Genomic DNA, 15038 nt, shown 5'->3' on the forward strand with positions numbered 1-15038 from the left:
CACCCTCCTTTTGTCCTACCAGACTCTGGGTTTGTTGTGGGTATGGTACTTGCTTGAAACTGGATTTTAGTGTTAGATGTGGGGGGACAATGACGTTTTCCCTGTGGCACTCCCACTCACACCCTTCCAGCTCTCAGAGCGCATGTTTAGTGTGGCCTAAGATTTTCCACATCTTAAAAATGCCCTGGCACGTGGCGTGGCATTTTGGCCCTTTTCTACAGTAAGGAACTACTGCAACAGTAGGTAGGTTAGGGTGTGGGAACCTTTACTTCATTGGTCAGAGAGTGTCTTAAGGTGTCCCCCCACCCACCGGCTGGTGATCCAGCCTTCCTCAGTACACTGCTGGACTCAAGAAAGGATACCAGGCCGACTGAACCTGCTGCACTTGGCATCTGTGACATGTGAGAAAGACCTGAGACGGTTGGACCCATTTCCACTTGAAATTCAAGGATAGAAAGACCTCCAAGGATCGTCAGGCTGATCCCTTGGTTGGCTCCTGGAACATAACAAATATTCCAGCTGACCATTGGCAGCTGGACCTCGACTGGACTTTGCTGTTGCCCTCTGCATGACACCCTGAGAGTCAGTAAGTGCTACCCCATGTGTGCTGTGCTGGGTGCCTTGGAAGTGAAATGCTGTGGTTGTTTAGGCATCAAACAAAGTTTGGGATCTTTTTTCAAACCTTTTGCTCCAGAGCTTCAAGGTGGACCGACCGTGAAAGTATCCGACCAGCAGATCCACAGCATCAGATTGAATTTCAGATTTGTCCAGCACAGAGATGTTTTTCTGCAGAAAAACTACAGTCTATTTTTAGATTGCGGCTTAAAAGCTTTTTTGAATTTCCCTACTTCCAGCTTCTTGTGGTATCAGTGTATCTGACCTCACTCAATTGCAGTCAGCCCCAAATATCGCATGGTTCACAGTTTGCTGTCATCATTGACTACTGTTAGCATTATTTTTTGACACTATCTGTGAAAATTCAGATCTCCAGTCCCCCTTATTTATTTATTTTTATTTGTCATTTGGTTTATTACCCTCTACTCTATTATTATTGTTTGACTTTTTAACTGATTTTGTTCTGAATGCTTTATACATTTTTCTACCTAAAGCATATCAAGTATATAGAAGTTAAGCCTGTTAGTTCTGATAGATACATCTGCCGTGTGGATTCCTCACCTTGTGAATATCCCCCTTGCGCCAGCAACGTTCGGAAAATTCTTCGTAGCACGCCGGCGTGGACGACGTCATAGGAGCATGGCATCGCGCGCGACGCCGTCTGACGTCACCGACTCCTCATAAGGCCCACGTCGGCGTGATGACGTCCGTTCCCTTTTTTCCGCGTCGTCGACGCTAACGGTTTCTGGGATCTTCTGCGATACTTTTGTATCTTATCACTGTTTAGCTGTTACAGTTTCTCTGTTGAGATTTACTTCTTCGCCAAGGATGTCGTCGAGGAAGACGGGTTTCAAACAATGTGGTTCCTGTGCCCGTATGATGTCGATCACCGATCCGCATTCCGACTGTCTGTGGTGTCTTGGATCGGATCACGATGTTAAGAACTGTCGTTCCTGTTTCAAGATGAACCCCAAGGCCTTGCGAGAGCGGGAAGCGAACCTTCTGCTCGCGAAGGTGAAGGGAAGAGAAGCCGGAAGGTCTTCGAGGTCGGTGTCCAGGCGCTCGAAGTCGAGGCAGTTGTCGAAGGCGAGGTCGAGATCGAGAGAGAGATCAAGGTCCGGAGAGAGGTCGAGGTCCAGAGGGAGGTCGAGGTCCGGATCCAAGTCGGCCTCGGGCCATGCTTCGAGCTCCTCGAGGAAGAAGCATAAGACATCACTCTGGCAAGGAGTCTTCGGATTCGAGGAAGAAGTCACGTAAACATCACAAGGACTTCGTGTCTCCTTCTCCAGCTCAATCTCATGTGGGCTCTCCAGTTCAGGAGCAGGATCAGGATCTGGAGTCGCACCACTCTTCGGTGCATGAAGAAGAGTTTCCTCGAGCACCGACTCCGGTTGTGGAGTCTGAAGATGAAGAGGGCCAGGGGGCACCTTTGCCGGATCAGCCTCCTTCGTAGCGGCCATTGGGCTCGTACCCTCCCTTTCCAGGTCCAGGTCAGGATCCCTCGCAGTTTTTAAACGCCATGTTTGGTGTTTACTCGAGGGCTATGTACCCCACTGGTGAGCCTGTTGGTCCCATGGGCCCATTGTCTTTTATTTTAGGTGTGCCCCAGGCTTATGCCCCGGCCCCCTTTATGCCGTTTATGCCGACGCCTTGTACTCCTTGGCTCGGTGCGGCGCCGCCGAGGTCGTCGACTTCGCATGCGGCTTTGCCGACTCCGGATCGGCTTCGTGGTGATTCGGATCGTGGTGCTTCCCGTCCTCAAGCTCCTCGCTCGACGTCGGCTCCGGCGCCGTCGGAGTCGTTGCCGGATCCGTCGACTTCGGTCCGCATGGAATGGTCGAGGCGCAGGGCTCAACGCCTCTTGGAGGAGAAGGAGTATATGGACTCCGAGGTTGAGGAAGGAGAGTTGCAAGATCAGGGGGATTGTTTTGAGGACCTCCAAAGCGCAAGTGGCCTGGAACTTTCTCCTGAGTGGGGTTTGCCATCCGTTTCAGATACTCCATCTAAGGACTTAGCACCCTATCATGTTGTTATTAGGAAGGCTGCAGATTTGCTAGGCTTGACTTTTCCCACAGTTGAATACAAGCCCAACATCCTTACGGAAGTTTTGCATTCCCCTTCTTCAATTGTGGAGCCTACACTTCCTTTTACGGAGGCATTGACTGAGCCGATAAAGGAGGTTTGGAAGAGACCTTTGACTGCTCCTGCGGTTTCCAGGTCAGTGGCAAGGCGTTACAGGGTGGCTCCTGATGACCCTGAATTTCTTTACTCGCATCCTGCACCGGAGAGTCTGGTAGTGCAGGCCGCCTGTTCCAACAGGGCTGCGGGCTCTTTCCCTCAGGTGCCGGCAGACAAGGACTCAAAAAAATTGGACCAGTCTGCTAAAAAGATTTTCTCCTCGGGTAGCATGGCCTTGAAATCCACAAATGCTACTTGCCTATTGGGGAGATATGTTCATGCGTTGATGGACTCTGTTAAACAGCTTTCGCCTAAGCTTCCTGAGGACGATAGGAAGAACTTTAACGAAGTGGTCGCTGATACTCAGGCTGCAGCTCGTATGGTTATACAGAGTGGTATGGACACAGTGGACTCTGTTGCCAGGATTATGGGCTCTACTGTTGCAACAAGAAGGGCCGCATGGCTTAAGTCCTCCGATTTTTCTTCTGATGTTCAGTCTACCTTGTTGGACTTGCCACTTGATGGGACAGGCCTCTTTGGTAAGAAGGCTGACGTAGCTCTGGAGAGATTCAAGGACAGCCGGGCTACGGCGAAGTCTTTGGGCCTTCAGACAAGGGGCTCTAGGAAGTTCAGAGGATTTGGCAGATCCAATTTTCGTTCCTACAGCCAAAGTCAGCAGCAGCAGCAGCAGCGACAGAATCCTCTGTATAAAACCTACAGAGGAAAGCAAAGGGGCTGTGGTCGTGGACGTCAGGCCTCCTCCTCCTCCTCTTCCTCTAATAATCAACCCCCTCCCTCTGCAGCAAAGCAGCCCTAGATCCGCCATTCTGGATCATGTGGCTCCGGTGGGGGGTCGGCTTACTCATTTTCTACGGGATTGGGAATCGGTTACATCAGATCTTTGGGTTCTCAATCTCGTAGAGAATGGGTATGCTCTTCCTTTCCAGGAGTTCCCTCCCAATTACCCTCCTTGCCAGGGTTTTTGTTCGGAGGACCACCTATTCGCCTGCAGGAAGAAGTCCTGGCTTTGTTCAAAAAGGGTGCGATAGAGGTGGTTCCAGAGCAGGAAAGGGGTCAGGGGTGCTACTCCCGGTATTTCCTGATCCCCAAGAAGGATGGCAGGTTACGTCCTATCCTGGACCTCAGGATTTTGAATCTCTATCTCAAGCAGGAGAAGTTCAAAATGCTCACTCTTGTGCAGGTTCTTCAAGCGCTGTTGGAGGAAGACTGGATGGTGTCAATCGACTTGCAGGATGCGTATTTTCACATCCCGATCCTGAAGTCGCACAGGAAGTATCTCCGTTTTACGGTGGGATCGCAACACTACCAGTTTGCGGTCCTTCCGTTTGGTCTTACTACTGCGCCTCGAGTTTTCACCAAGGTGATGGCAGTGGTGGCGGCACATCTCAGGAGGTCGGGGATATCTGTATTCCCGTATCTGGACGACTGGCTGATCAAAGCGGAGTCGCCCGAGAAGGTGCTTCATCACCTGCAAGAGACATCGCAGCTGTTGTTCAGGTTGGGTTTTTCGATAAACGTGCCCAAATCTCACCTTGTGCCCTCCCAGCGCAACCTGTTCATAGGTGCGGTACTGGACACTACTGTATGTCGTGCATTCCCTCCTCCACAAAGGATTCGCGACATTCAGGAAATGATTCCTTTATTTCACAATGGAGCGGTTGTTCCGGTCCTGAAGGTCCTTCGCCTGCTCGGTCTGATGGCTTCTTGCATTCTCCTGGTCAACCATGCACGCTGGCACATGAGGGCACTCCAGTGGTGCCTCCGCAAGCAGTGGTATCAGCACAACGGAGATCTCGGGGAGTCAGTGAAGATCTCCAGAGAAACTGCAGCGGATCTGTCTTGGTGGGGCGTGGATGGCAATCTGTCACAAGGAAAGCCTTTCCATCTGCCTCCATCGGTTGCCACGGTGATAACGGATGCGTCCACTCTAGGGTGGGGTGCTCATCTGGGGGATCTAGAGGTCAAGGGTCTTTGGTCTCCAGAGGAAAGGTTGCTTCACATCAACCTTCTGGAATTGCGGACCATACGTCTGGCACTCAAGGCCTTCCTCCCTTCCCTTCGCGGTCGGTCGGTCCAAGTCCTGACGGACAACACGACCGCGATGTGGTACATCAACAAGCAGGGTCACGGTGTCTTTGCAAAGAGGCTCTGCGTCTCTGGTCCTGGGTTCAGGACCACCAGATTTGTCTGATGGCAAATCACCTGGCCGGTGTCCTGAACGTACGTGCGGACGTTCTCAGTCGGCAGTTCTCTGCCGATCACGAGTGGAGACTTCACCCGGAGGTTGTTCACGACATCTTTCAGATGTGGGGAACTCCTCGGGTGGATCTGTTTGCCACTTGCGAGAATGCGCACTGCCCGTCATTCTGCAGTCTCCAGTATCCGATGCAAGGAGCATTGGGGGACGCGTTTCAGTTGAGCTGGGGAGGTCAGCTCCTTTACGCGTTTCCTCCCATACCCTTGATTCCTCGGGTTCTGAGGAAGATTCGCCAAGACCGGGCCCAAGTCATATTGGTCGCCCCGGAATGGCCAAGAAGGGTGTGGTACACAGATCTACTCCACCTCTCCTCTCACCCGCCGCTCCGTATCCCTTTCAGGGCAGACCTCCTCTCTCAGATGGAGGGGCAGGTTCTACACCCCCACCTCCAGACATTACACCTTCATGCCTGGAGATTGAACGGGGCAATCTGAATTCTTTCTCTCTCCCTCACGATGTGGTGGATGTCATTCTTTCTGCCAGGCGTGATTCCACCAAGTCCATCTATTCCTATAGGTGGTCTAAGTTTGTCTATTGGTGTAGGGAGAGGGATGTTGATCCGTTAAAGGCTCCTTTGTCTGATATTTTGTTGTCTGCTCTTTCTCTGGCTCGGCAAGGGTTTGCTGTTGCCACTGTCAAAGGTTATCTTTCTGCCTTGTCGGCATTTCTCTGTTTGCCGGATCAGCCCTCTCTTTTTAAATCTCCTGTGGTATTAAGATTTTTGAAGGGACTTACTAATAAGTTCCCTCCTTCTCCCTTTATTGTGCCTCATTGGGACTTGAATCTTGTGTTAACCTATCTGATGGGTTCCCCGTTTGAACCCTTACACAAGTGTCCAATGAGGCTTCTTTCTTTTAAAACGGTCTTCTTGGTTGCAATTACCTCGGCAAGGAGGGTAAGTGAGCTTCAAGCTCTTAGTTCCAAGCCCCCGTTCTTGTCTATCCATGCTGAAAGAATGGTTCTCAGGACCAGGGCTGCTTTTCTGCCTAAGGTGGTTACTCCCTTCCACCTAGGACAATCCATTACCCTTCCATCCTTTTATCCTCCCCCACACCCTTCCAAGGAGGAGGAGAGGCTTCATCGCCTGGACCCGAAGAGAGCGGTTAGTTTCTATCTTGATAGGACTAAGGACTATCGTATTGACTATCAGCTCTTCGTGGGTTTTGCTGGCTGCAAGAAGGGCAGAGCGGTGCACAAGCGCACACTTTCCAGATGGATTATTCTCTGCATCAAGATTTGCTACTCTCTGGCGGGTAAGGACCCTCCTGAGGGTATTAGAGCTCATTCAACTAGAGCGAAGTCTGCTACTTCTGCATTGTCTAGAGGTGTTCCTGTTGAGGACATTTGCAGGGCCGCGACATGGGCTTCCCTCCACACTTTTGCGAAGCACTACTGCTTGGATGCTGAGGTGAGGAGGGACGGCCACTTCGCGCGCTCTGTTCTCCAGGATTTCCTGGTATAGCAGAGTGGTCACCCTCCTCCGGGAGTGGGGACTGCTGTGGGACTCTATTCACAAGGTGAGGAATCCACACAGCAGATGTATCTATCAGAAGAACAAGTTACTTACCTTCGGTAACGCTTTTTCTGGTAGATACAGTATCTGCCTGTGGATTCCTCACTGACCCACCCGCCTCCCCGTTGTCCACTCTGCTATACCTGGGTTTGTGTGCAAATGTATTTATGATTTTGTATATCTGAAATTGTATAGTTTTGCACTTTAATTGTTTTTGGTTGCATGTACTGTGTACATTGTATATTTATATATATATATATATATATATATATATATATATATGTACTTGTTGGTCCGTCCGGGTGCCTCGAAGGCACGGAAAAAAGGGCGGAACTGACGTCATCACGCCGACGTGGGCCTTGTGAGGAGTCGGTGACGTCAGACGGAGTCGCGCGCGATGCCGTGCTCCTATGACGTCGTCCACGCCGGCGTGCTACGAAGAATTTTCCGAACGTTGCTGGCGCAAGGGGGATATTCACAAGGTGAGGAATCCACAGGCAGATACTGTATCTACCAGAAAAAGCGTTACCGAAGGTAAGTAACTTGTTCTTCTGTGCCATTTGTTCCAGGGGTTGAACTCAATTTTAAATTTATAGGAATCCTTTAACTGGACCTAACAAATTGTCAGTTTTACTTTTGGTGGAAAACCGTCCACTCCAATGAATAATTCACTTACTCTCATTACCCAAGGAGTTATGATAGCTGTATGTCATGTCCTAATACTATGGATTACCATTGCTTAATGGAGAAACAACTATTCATGTTTGCAGTCTCTATTTATTAACCAGAATATGTCAACCCAATAAAGTGAAGGATTGAAAAAGGCACACGTGCCATAGTAAAACACAGAAATAAAGCAGTCAATAGTTGGCTGCAAGAAAAAATAAATATAAGTAGTGACATTGAACATAGATCAGAAAACTCACCCCTATCAATGACATCAGATGTATCTGCCGATGGACTATACATCTAAAGTATGACAAAGGAACGGACCTACAATCAAATATTCTACACGTATGTGAAATGTCTTAAGAAGAAATCACAGTACCCTCCTCTCCACTTCCACCCACAGACCAGTCTCCTCTCTCTCTCTGACTACACCCTGATAGAATGCACCCCTACTTTGCACACATTCTTGCATGCACTTCATACAGCTGCATTTGGGTCACTCATCTGTGCCTATGCCAAGTGCAGTTACGTCATTCTGGGACAGGTTTGTGCGTGACGAATAAATCAAATAAGATAATCAATGAGAGGATTTGTAAAGCGCGCTGCTTACCCGTTAGGGTCTCAAGGCGCTGGGGTGGGGGGGGGGGGCGACGCTACTGTTTGACGATCCAGGTCTTGAGGAGTTTTCTGAAGGCGAGTAGGTCTTCGATCTGACGTAGTTGGGTAGGAAGGGTGTTCCAGGTCTTGGCGGCGAGGTAGGAGAAGGATCTGCCGCCGGAGGTAGTTCGTTGGATGCGGGGATAACCATTACATTTCTCTTTGTTTCAAGCTACATATATAACATCCACATATTGACTCCGCTTTAGGCATCATTAATGAAGTTTAATTATTGCCCCTTCAAATTAGAATGATTGATTAGTTGGATTAATGCCATTGATTTCTATTGGTCGATCTTCGGCTGTGAATGATTAGCATAGCAGCATAGTAAACATGAATATAGAAACATTAGGGAAAACGTTTTAAAACTGTCCTGTCAAAGTATATATTCATTGATTTTGATCTCTATCACATATTTTTTTTAAGTTATGATTTCACTCAGAGCATTGGTACTTAAAGTGCATCATTTTAACGTTCTCTGCTTCCCTTCCCCAGAGGTATAATCAACCCATTTTCATCTTCAAAATGTATCAAGATGTCTGGCCTCCAGTGCATCCATATTGCTGAAGGGCACAGCAAGGCCGTGCTGTGCGTGGATGCAACAGATGACCTTCTCTTCACTGGATCAAAAGGTCAGTTTTTCTTCCCCACTAAAGATTTATAAAGCCAAATAAATATGTGTTTCCATTTGAGGTTGTGTTTGGGAAAATTCACTTAATATATTGTCTCAATTCTTTAAAGCGATCCAAGTCAATAGTGGGTTTGGATTCCATGTTTCCAGAATCTAACCTTTACAAGAACTGTAGTATTCCCTTTCTGATTTACTCTGAGTATCTAGTCAGTAGTACCTTCAGATAACTACACTATGCTGTGATGACATTCTTGATCTAAAACCACGTTGTCTTCAGATATGCCTCCAACTGTATGCCTTTTCATTATGTAGCCCAATGCAGGTTCTAGGAAAACCATCAGAATTTGCACAAACTCTGTGGTTATTTTCTGTGGTTATTTTTCAGGCACTGGCCTTTTCAAAGATGCACATTCATTGAATTATTCCACTTGCCAGGTCCAGAATGCTTGTTAGCAAGGTGAAATAGAAGAGGCATTAAACACGTTTTTAATGTTATTTATTTATTTCATTATTCTGATAGATACATCTGCCGTGTGGATTCCTCACTTTGTGAATATCCCCTTGCGTCAGCAACATTCGGAAATTCTTTTTGTAGCCTCGCGCCGACGTGGACTTGGGCGTCATAGAGACACGGCATCCCCCGCGACTCCGCTGACGTCACCGACGCCTACAATAGGCCCACGCCGGCGTGATGACATCAGTTCCCTTTTTTCCGCGTCGTCGACGCTAACGGTTTTTGGGATACTCTGTAGCTTCTAGTTACTCTGTAGCTGTATTTCTTCGTTGTTTCCAGTTCTCTTGTCACTTTGTTCGTTAAAATGTCAACAAAGAAGACAGGTTTTAAGCCCTGCAGGGAATGTGGAAAAATGATGTCCGTTACGGACCCGCACCAGGAATGTATTTGGTGCTTGAGCTCCGACCACGACGTGGATGGGTGTTCGTCGTGTCAAAAAATGAATCCTAAGGCCTTGCGAGAAAGGGAGTCTAAGCTTCTTGTGGCTAAGCTGAAGGCCGATAAAGAAAGAAAATCTTCGAAGTCCCATTCGAAGAAATCGAGATCGAGGTCTCGGGAGGCGTCGGCTTCGAGGTCTTCCTCGGATCATGCTTCGAGGTCGCGAAGGAAGCACAAGAAGAGGAGACATGAGTCTCGATGTCATTCGGGTGATAAGTCTGGCTCGAGGTCGAGATCACCCAAGAAGATAAGATCCAAGGTAATACCTCCACAAGAGGTTTCGGATCAGGAGGGCGAGGCTTCGCCTTCGGAGTCGCCAGTTCATTCGCCGGCTCCGGCACCCGATCCGACTCCGGCTCCGTCTCCGGCCCAGGAAGAGGAAGAGGAGGTTCCTGAAGAGGTTGAGGGTTCGACTCCTGTTGTTGAGACAGATTCGAATCTACCTCGAGGTCGACCTGAGCGTCCACCTTTTCCAGCTTCAGGTCAGGATCCTTCAGCGTTTCTTAACGCTATGTATGATGTCTTCTCTAAGTCTTGGTACCCCTCTGGAGCGCCTTCGGGTCCTATGGGTCTAGTGGCATTTAATTTGGGGTTGCCTCATTCATACGCCCCGGCACCTTTCATGCCGTTTTTGCCGGCTCCGACCCCGCTGTGGCAGTACCAGGCTCCACGAGGTCGACGCCGATGTCGACGCCGGCTCGTCCGAAGTCTACGACTCCAGCACCGGCGTCGCCCGCTCCAAGCAAGTCTTTGGAACATCCTTCTAAGCCTTCGGGTTCGGTTCCGACGTCGGTTCCGACGTCGGCTCCGGCGCCTTCGGAGTCGACAGTGGATCCGGCTGCACTCCGAGTTAAGCAGAGATCTAGAAGGGAGGCTCAACGTCTGCTAGAAGAGCAGAGGTATTGTGAGTCTCATTCTGACTTGGAAGAAGGTGAGCTGGATGAAAATTATTTCGAGGATCTAGCAGAGGCTAGTGGACTTGAGTTTTCTCCAGAGTGGGTCTTGCAATCAGGCTCTGATGTGCCGTCTAAGGATGTTCAGCCATATCACGTGGTAATGAGAAAAGCAGCGGGTCTTTTAGGCTTAAAATTGCCTACTGTTGAGTTCAAATCGAATCTGCTTACTGAGGTTCTTCATTCTCCGAGCTCAGCAGTGGAGCCCTTGCTCCCTTTTAATGATGCTTTGACTGAACCCATTATGGAGGTGTGGAAGAAGCCTCTTTCTGCTCCTGCAGTCTCTAAAGGTGTGGCTCGGAGGTATAGAGTGGCTCCTGAGGACCCTGCCTTTTTGTCGACACACCCTTCTCCTGAAAGTTTGGTGATCCAAGCGGCATGTTCCAAGAAGTCAGTAGGTGCTTTTCCCCAAGTTCCTGGTGACAAGGAGGCTAAAAAGCATGATCAGGTGGCCAAGAAGACTTTCTCTTCCGCGAGTATGGCGTTAAAATCTACAAATGCCACTTGCCTTATGGGAAGGTATATTCATGCTCTTATGGACTCAGTACGTACTTTGATCCCAAAGGTTCCTGACGACTGTAGAGGTGACTTTGAGCAAGCTTTATCTGACACTCAGGCGGCAGCTCGTCAGGTTATTCAGAGCGGCCTTGATACTGCAGATTCTGTGGCGAGGATCATGGGCACTGCTGTTGCCACAAGGCGTTCAGCAGGGTTGAAATCCTCTGATTTTTCTGCTGATGTGCAATCTGCTTTGCTAGATCTGCCTTTTGATGGAGAGGGACTCTTTGGCAAAAAAGCGGATTCGGCCTTGGAGAGGTTTAAGGACAGCAGGGTGACTGCTAGATCTCTTGGTCTGCAAGTGAGAGGCTCTACAGCCAGGAAATTCAGAGGCTTTGGTCGCTCTTCCTTTCGTACATTTAGGCAAGGACAGCAGCAGCATCAGCAGCCAAACACCTTGTATAAGTCGTACAGGGGAAGGCAAAGGGCGCGTCCTCGAGGGCGTCAGGCCTCTTCCTCCTCCACCTCCTCCAACCCGCCAGCCACAGAAAAGCAGCCCTAGATCCGCCATCCAGGATCATGTGGGTCCGGTGGGGGGTCGGCTTACTCACTTTCTACGGGATTGGGAATCGGTTACACCAGATCTTTGGGTTCTCAATCTCGTAGAAAGTGGGTATGCCCTTCCCTTTCGGGAATTCCCTCCCAATTACCCTCCTTGCCAGGGATATTGCTCAGAGGAACATCTGCTACTCCTGCAGGAGGAAGTTCAAACTCTGTTGAGGAAGGGTGCGATAGAGGTGGTCCCGGAGCAGGAAAAAGGTCAGGGATGCTACTCCCGGTATTTTCTGATCCCCAAGAAGGATGGCAGGCTTCGTACGATTTTGGATCTCAGGATCTTGAATTTTTATCTAAAGCAGGAGAAATTCAAGATGCTCACCCTTGCTCAGGTTCTTCAGGCTCTGCTGGAAGAAGACTGGATGGTGTCGCTCGACTTGCAGGATGCGTACTTTCACATCCCTATCCTGAAGTCGCACAGGAAGTATCTCCGTTTTACGGTGGGATCGCAGCACTATCAGTTTGCGGTCCTTCCGTTTGGGATTACTACTGCGCCTCGAGTCTTCACCAAGGTGATGGCAGTGGTTGCAGCGCATCTCAGAAGGTCGGGGATTCCTGTATTCCCTTATCTGGACGACTGGCTGGTCAAAGCAGAGTCGGCCGAGAAAGTGCTCCATCACCTGCAGGAGACAACCCAGTTGTTGTTCAGGTTGGGTTTTTCAATAAATGTGCCCAAATCTCACCTGGTGCCCTCCCAGCACAACCTGTTCATAGGTGCAGTACTGGACACAACTGTATGTCGTGCATTCCCACCTCCTCAAAGGATTCGGGACATACAGGATATGATTCCTTTGTTCTACAATGGGGCGGTCGTTCCAGTCCTGAAGGTCCTTCGCCTGCTCGGTCTGATGGCTTCTTGCATTCTGTTGGTCAACCATGCACGCTGGCACATGAGGGCGCTCCAGTGGTGCCTCCGCAGGCAGTGGTATCAGCACAACGGAGATCTCAGGGAGTCAGTGAGGATCTCCAGAGAAGCTGCGGCGGATGCGTCTTGGTGGGACATGGAAGGCAACCTGTCTCAGGGGAAGCCTTTTCAGCTACCTCCACCGTTGCCAACAGTGATTACGAATGCATCCACTCTAGGGTGGGGTGCTCATCTGGGGGACCTGGAGGTCAAGGGTCTTTGGTCTCCAGAGGAAAGGTTGCTTCACATCAACCTTCTAGAATTGTGGGCGATACGTCTGGCGCTCAAGGCCTTCCTCCCTTCCCTTCGCGGTCAGTCGGTCCAAGTCCTGACGGACAACACGACCGCGATGTGGTACATCAACAAGCAGGGGGGAGTGGGGTTGCAGTGTCTCTGCAGAGAGGCTCTGCGTCTCTGGTCCTGGGTTCAGGACCACCAGATTTGTCTGACGGCAAATCTGGCCGGAGTTCTGAACGTTCGTGCAGACGTTCTCAGTCGACAGTTCTCTGCCGATCACGAGTGGAAGCTCCACCCAGAGGTGGTGCGTCACGTCTTTCGGACGTGGGGGACTCCTCAGGTGGACCTGTTCGCTACTCGCGAGAATGCTCACTGCCCGTCATTCTGCAGTCTCCAGTATCCGATGCAGGGAGCCTTGGGGGACGCGTTTCAGTTGAGTTGGGGAAATCGACTCCTTTACGCGTTCCTCCCATACCCTTGATTCCTCGGGTTCTGAGGAAGATTCGCCAAGACCGGGCTCAAGTCATATTGATCGCCCCGGACTGGCCAAGAAGGGTGTGGTATACAGATCTACTCCACCTCTCCTCTCACCCGCCGCTCGTCTCCCTCTCTGGGCGGACCTCCTCTCTCAGATGGAGGGGCAGGTTCTACACCCCCACCTCCAGACATTGCACCTTCATGCCTGGAGATTGAACGGGGCAACCTGATTTCCTTTTCTCTCACACCTGACGTGGTGGATGTCATCTTGTCAGCCAGGCGTGACTCCACTAAATCTGTCTATTCGTATAGATGGTCTAAATTTGTCAATTGGTGTGGTGGGGATTCTATTGACCCTTTGAGAGCCCGTTTGTCTGACGTTCTCCGGTTTGCTCTTTCTCTGGCGCAGCAGGGACTTGCTGTTGCTACGGTTAAGGGTTCTCTTTCGGCACTGTCGGCTTTTCTTTGTTTGCCTGACCAGCCGTCTCTTTTTAAGTCTCCTGTAGTTTTAAGGTTTTTGAAGGGTCTCACAAATTTGTTCCCTCCTACTCCTTTTATTGTGCCTCAGTCGGACTTAAATCTTGTCTTGACTTTTCTGATGGGTGCTCCCTTTGAGCCTCTTCATAAATGTCCTATAAGGTTTTTAACTGGTAGTCTTCCTCGTTGCAATAACCTCGGCAAGGAGGGTAAGTGAGCTTCAAGCTCTTAGTTCCAAGCCCCCTTTCTTGACTATTCATGCTGATCTGATGGTTATTAGGACCAGGGCTGCTTTTCTCCCTAAGGTGGTGACTCCTTTCCACCTTAGTCAATCCATTACCCTCCCTACCTTTTATCCTCCCCCACATCCTTCCAAGGAGGAGGAGAGGTTGCACCGTCTGGACCCTAAGAGGGCGATGTCTTTTTATTTGAACAGAACTAAGGACTGTCGGTTGGATGATCAGCTCTTCATTGGCTTTGCTGGCTGCAAGAAAGGAAGAGCGGTCCATAAAAGGACTTTATCGAGATGGATCGTCCTCTGTATAAAGATCTGCTACTCTTTGGCCGGTAAGGAACCTCCAGAGGGTATAAGGGCTCATTCTACAAGGGCTAAGTCGTCTACCTCTGCTTTGGCTAGAGGTGTTCCGGTGGAGGACATTTGTAGGGCGGCAACTTGGTCCTCCCTCCACACGTTCGCAAAGCATTACTGCTTGGACACTGAGGTGAGGAGGGATGGCCATTTTGAGTGCTCTGTCCTTCAGGATTTCCTGGTTTAGAAGAGTGGACACCCTCCTCCGGGAGTGGGGGCTGCTGTGGGACTCTATTCACAAGGTGAGGAATCCACACGGCAGATGTATCTATCAGAAGAACAAGTTACTTACCTTCGGTAACGCTTTTTCTGGTAGATACTATATCTGCTGTGGATTCCTCCCTGACCCACCTGCCTCCCCGTTGTCCACTCTTCTATACCAGAGTTACTGTAATGTATTGTGTATGTATAATGTAATGTTAAGGAGTTGTTTCGATTGCATTTGCTTCACACTGTGTGTGTTTCTCCTTGACTATTGTGTATTATGTATACTATGTATATTTCTGCTAACATTGGTCCGTCCGTGTGCCTCGATGGCACGGAAAAAAGGGCGGAACTGATGTCATCACGCCGGCGTGGGCCTATTGTAGGCGTCGGTGACGTCAGCGGAGTCGCGGGCGATGCCGTGTCTCTATGACGTCCAAGTCCACGTCGGCGCGAGGCTACAAAAAGAATTTCCGAATGTTGCTGACGCAAGGGGATATTCACAAGGTGAGGAATCCACAGGCAGATATAGTATCTACCAGAAAAAGCGTTACCGAAGGTAAGTAACTTGTTCTTCAGTCGCAACTCCAA

At 49.8% G+C, this 15038-nt stretch overlaps 1 protein-coding gene across 7 annotated transcripts in view; it reads left to right on the forward strand.

Moving 5' to 3' along the window:
- KIF21A (kinesin family member 21A) overlaps positions 1-15038 on the forward strand; it is an 863983-nt gene that overhangs the window by 609376 nt on the left and 239569 nt on the right. For all 7 annotated transcript variants that reach the window (XM_086967225.1, XM_086967228.1, XM_086967231.1 and 4 more), the window contains one exon: positions 8406-8542. In XM_086967225.1, coding sequence (XP_086823351.1) covers positions 8406-8542 — 137 coding nt within the window. The remainder of the gene's footprint in view (positions 1-8405; positions 8543-15038) is intronic.

The sequence above is a fragment of the Lissotriton vulgaris genome, chromosome 1_1, assembly GCF_964263255.1.
Source record: "Lissotriton vulgaris chromosome 1_1, aLisVul1.2, whole genome shotgun sequence".
NCBI lineage: Eukaryota > Metazoa > Chordata > Amphibia > Caudata > Salamandridae > Lissotriton > Lissotriton vulgaris.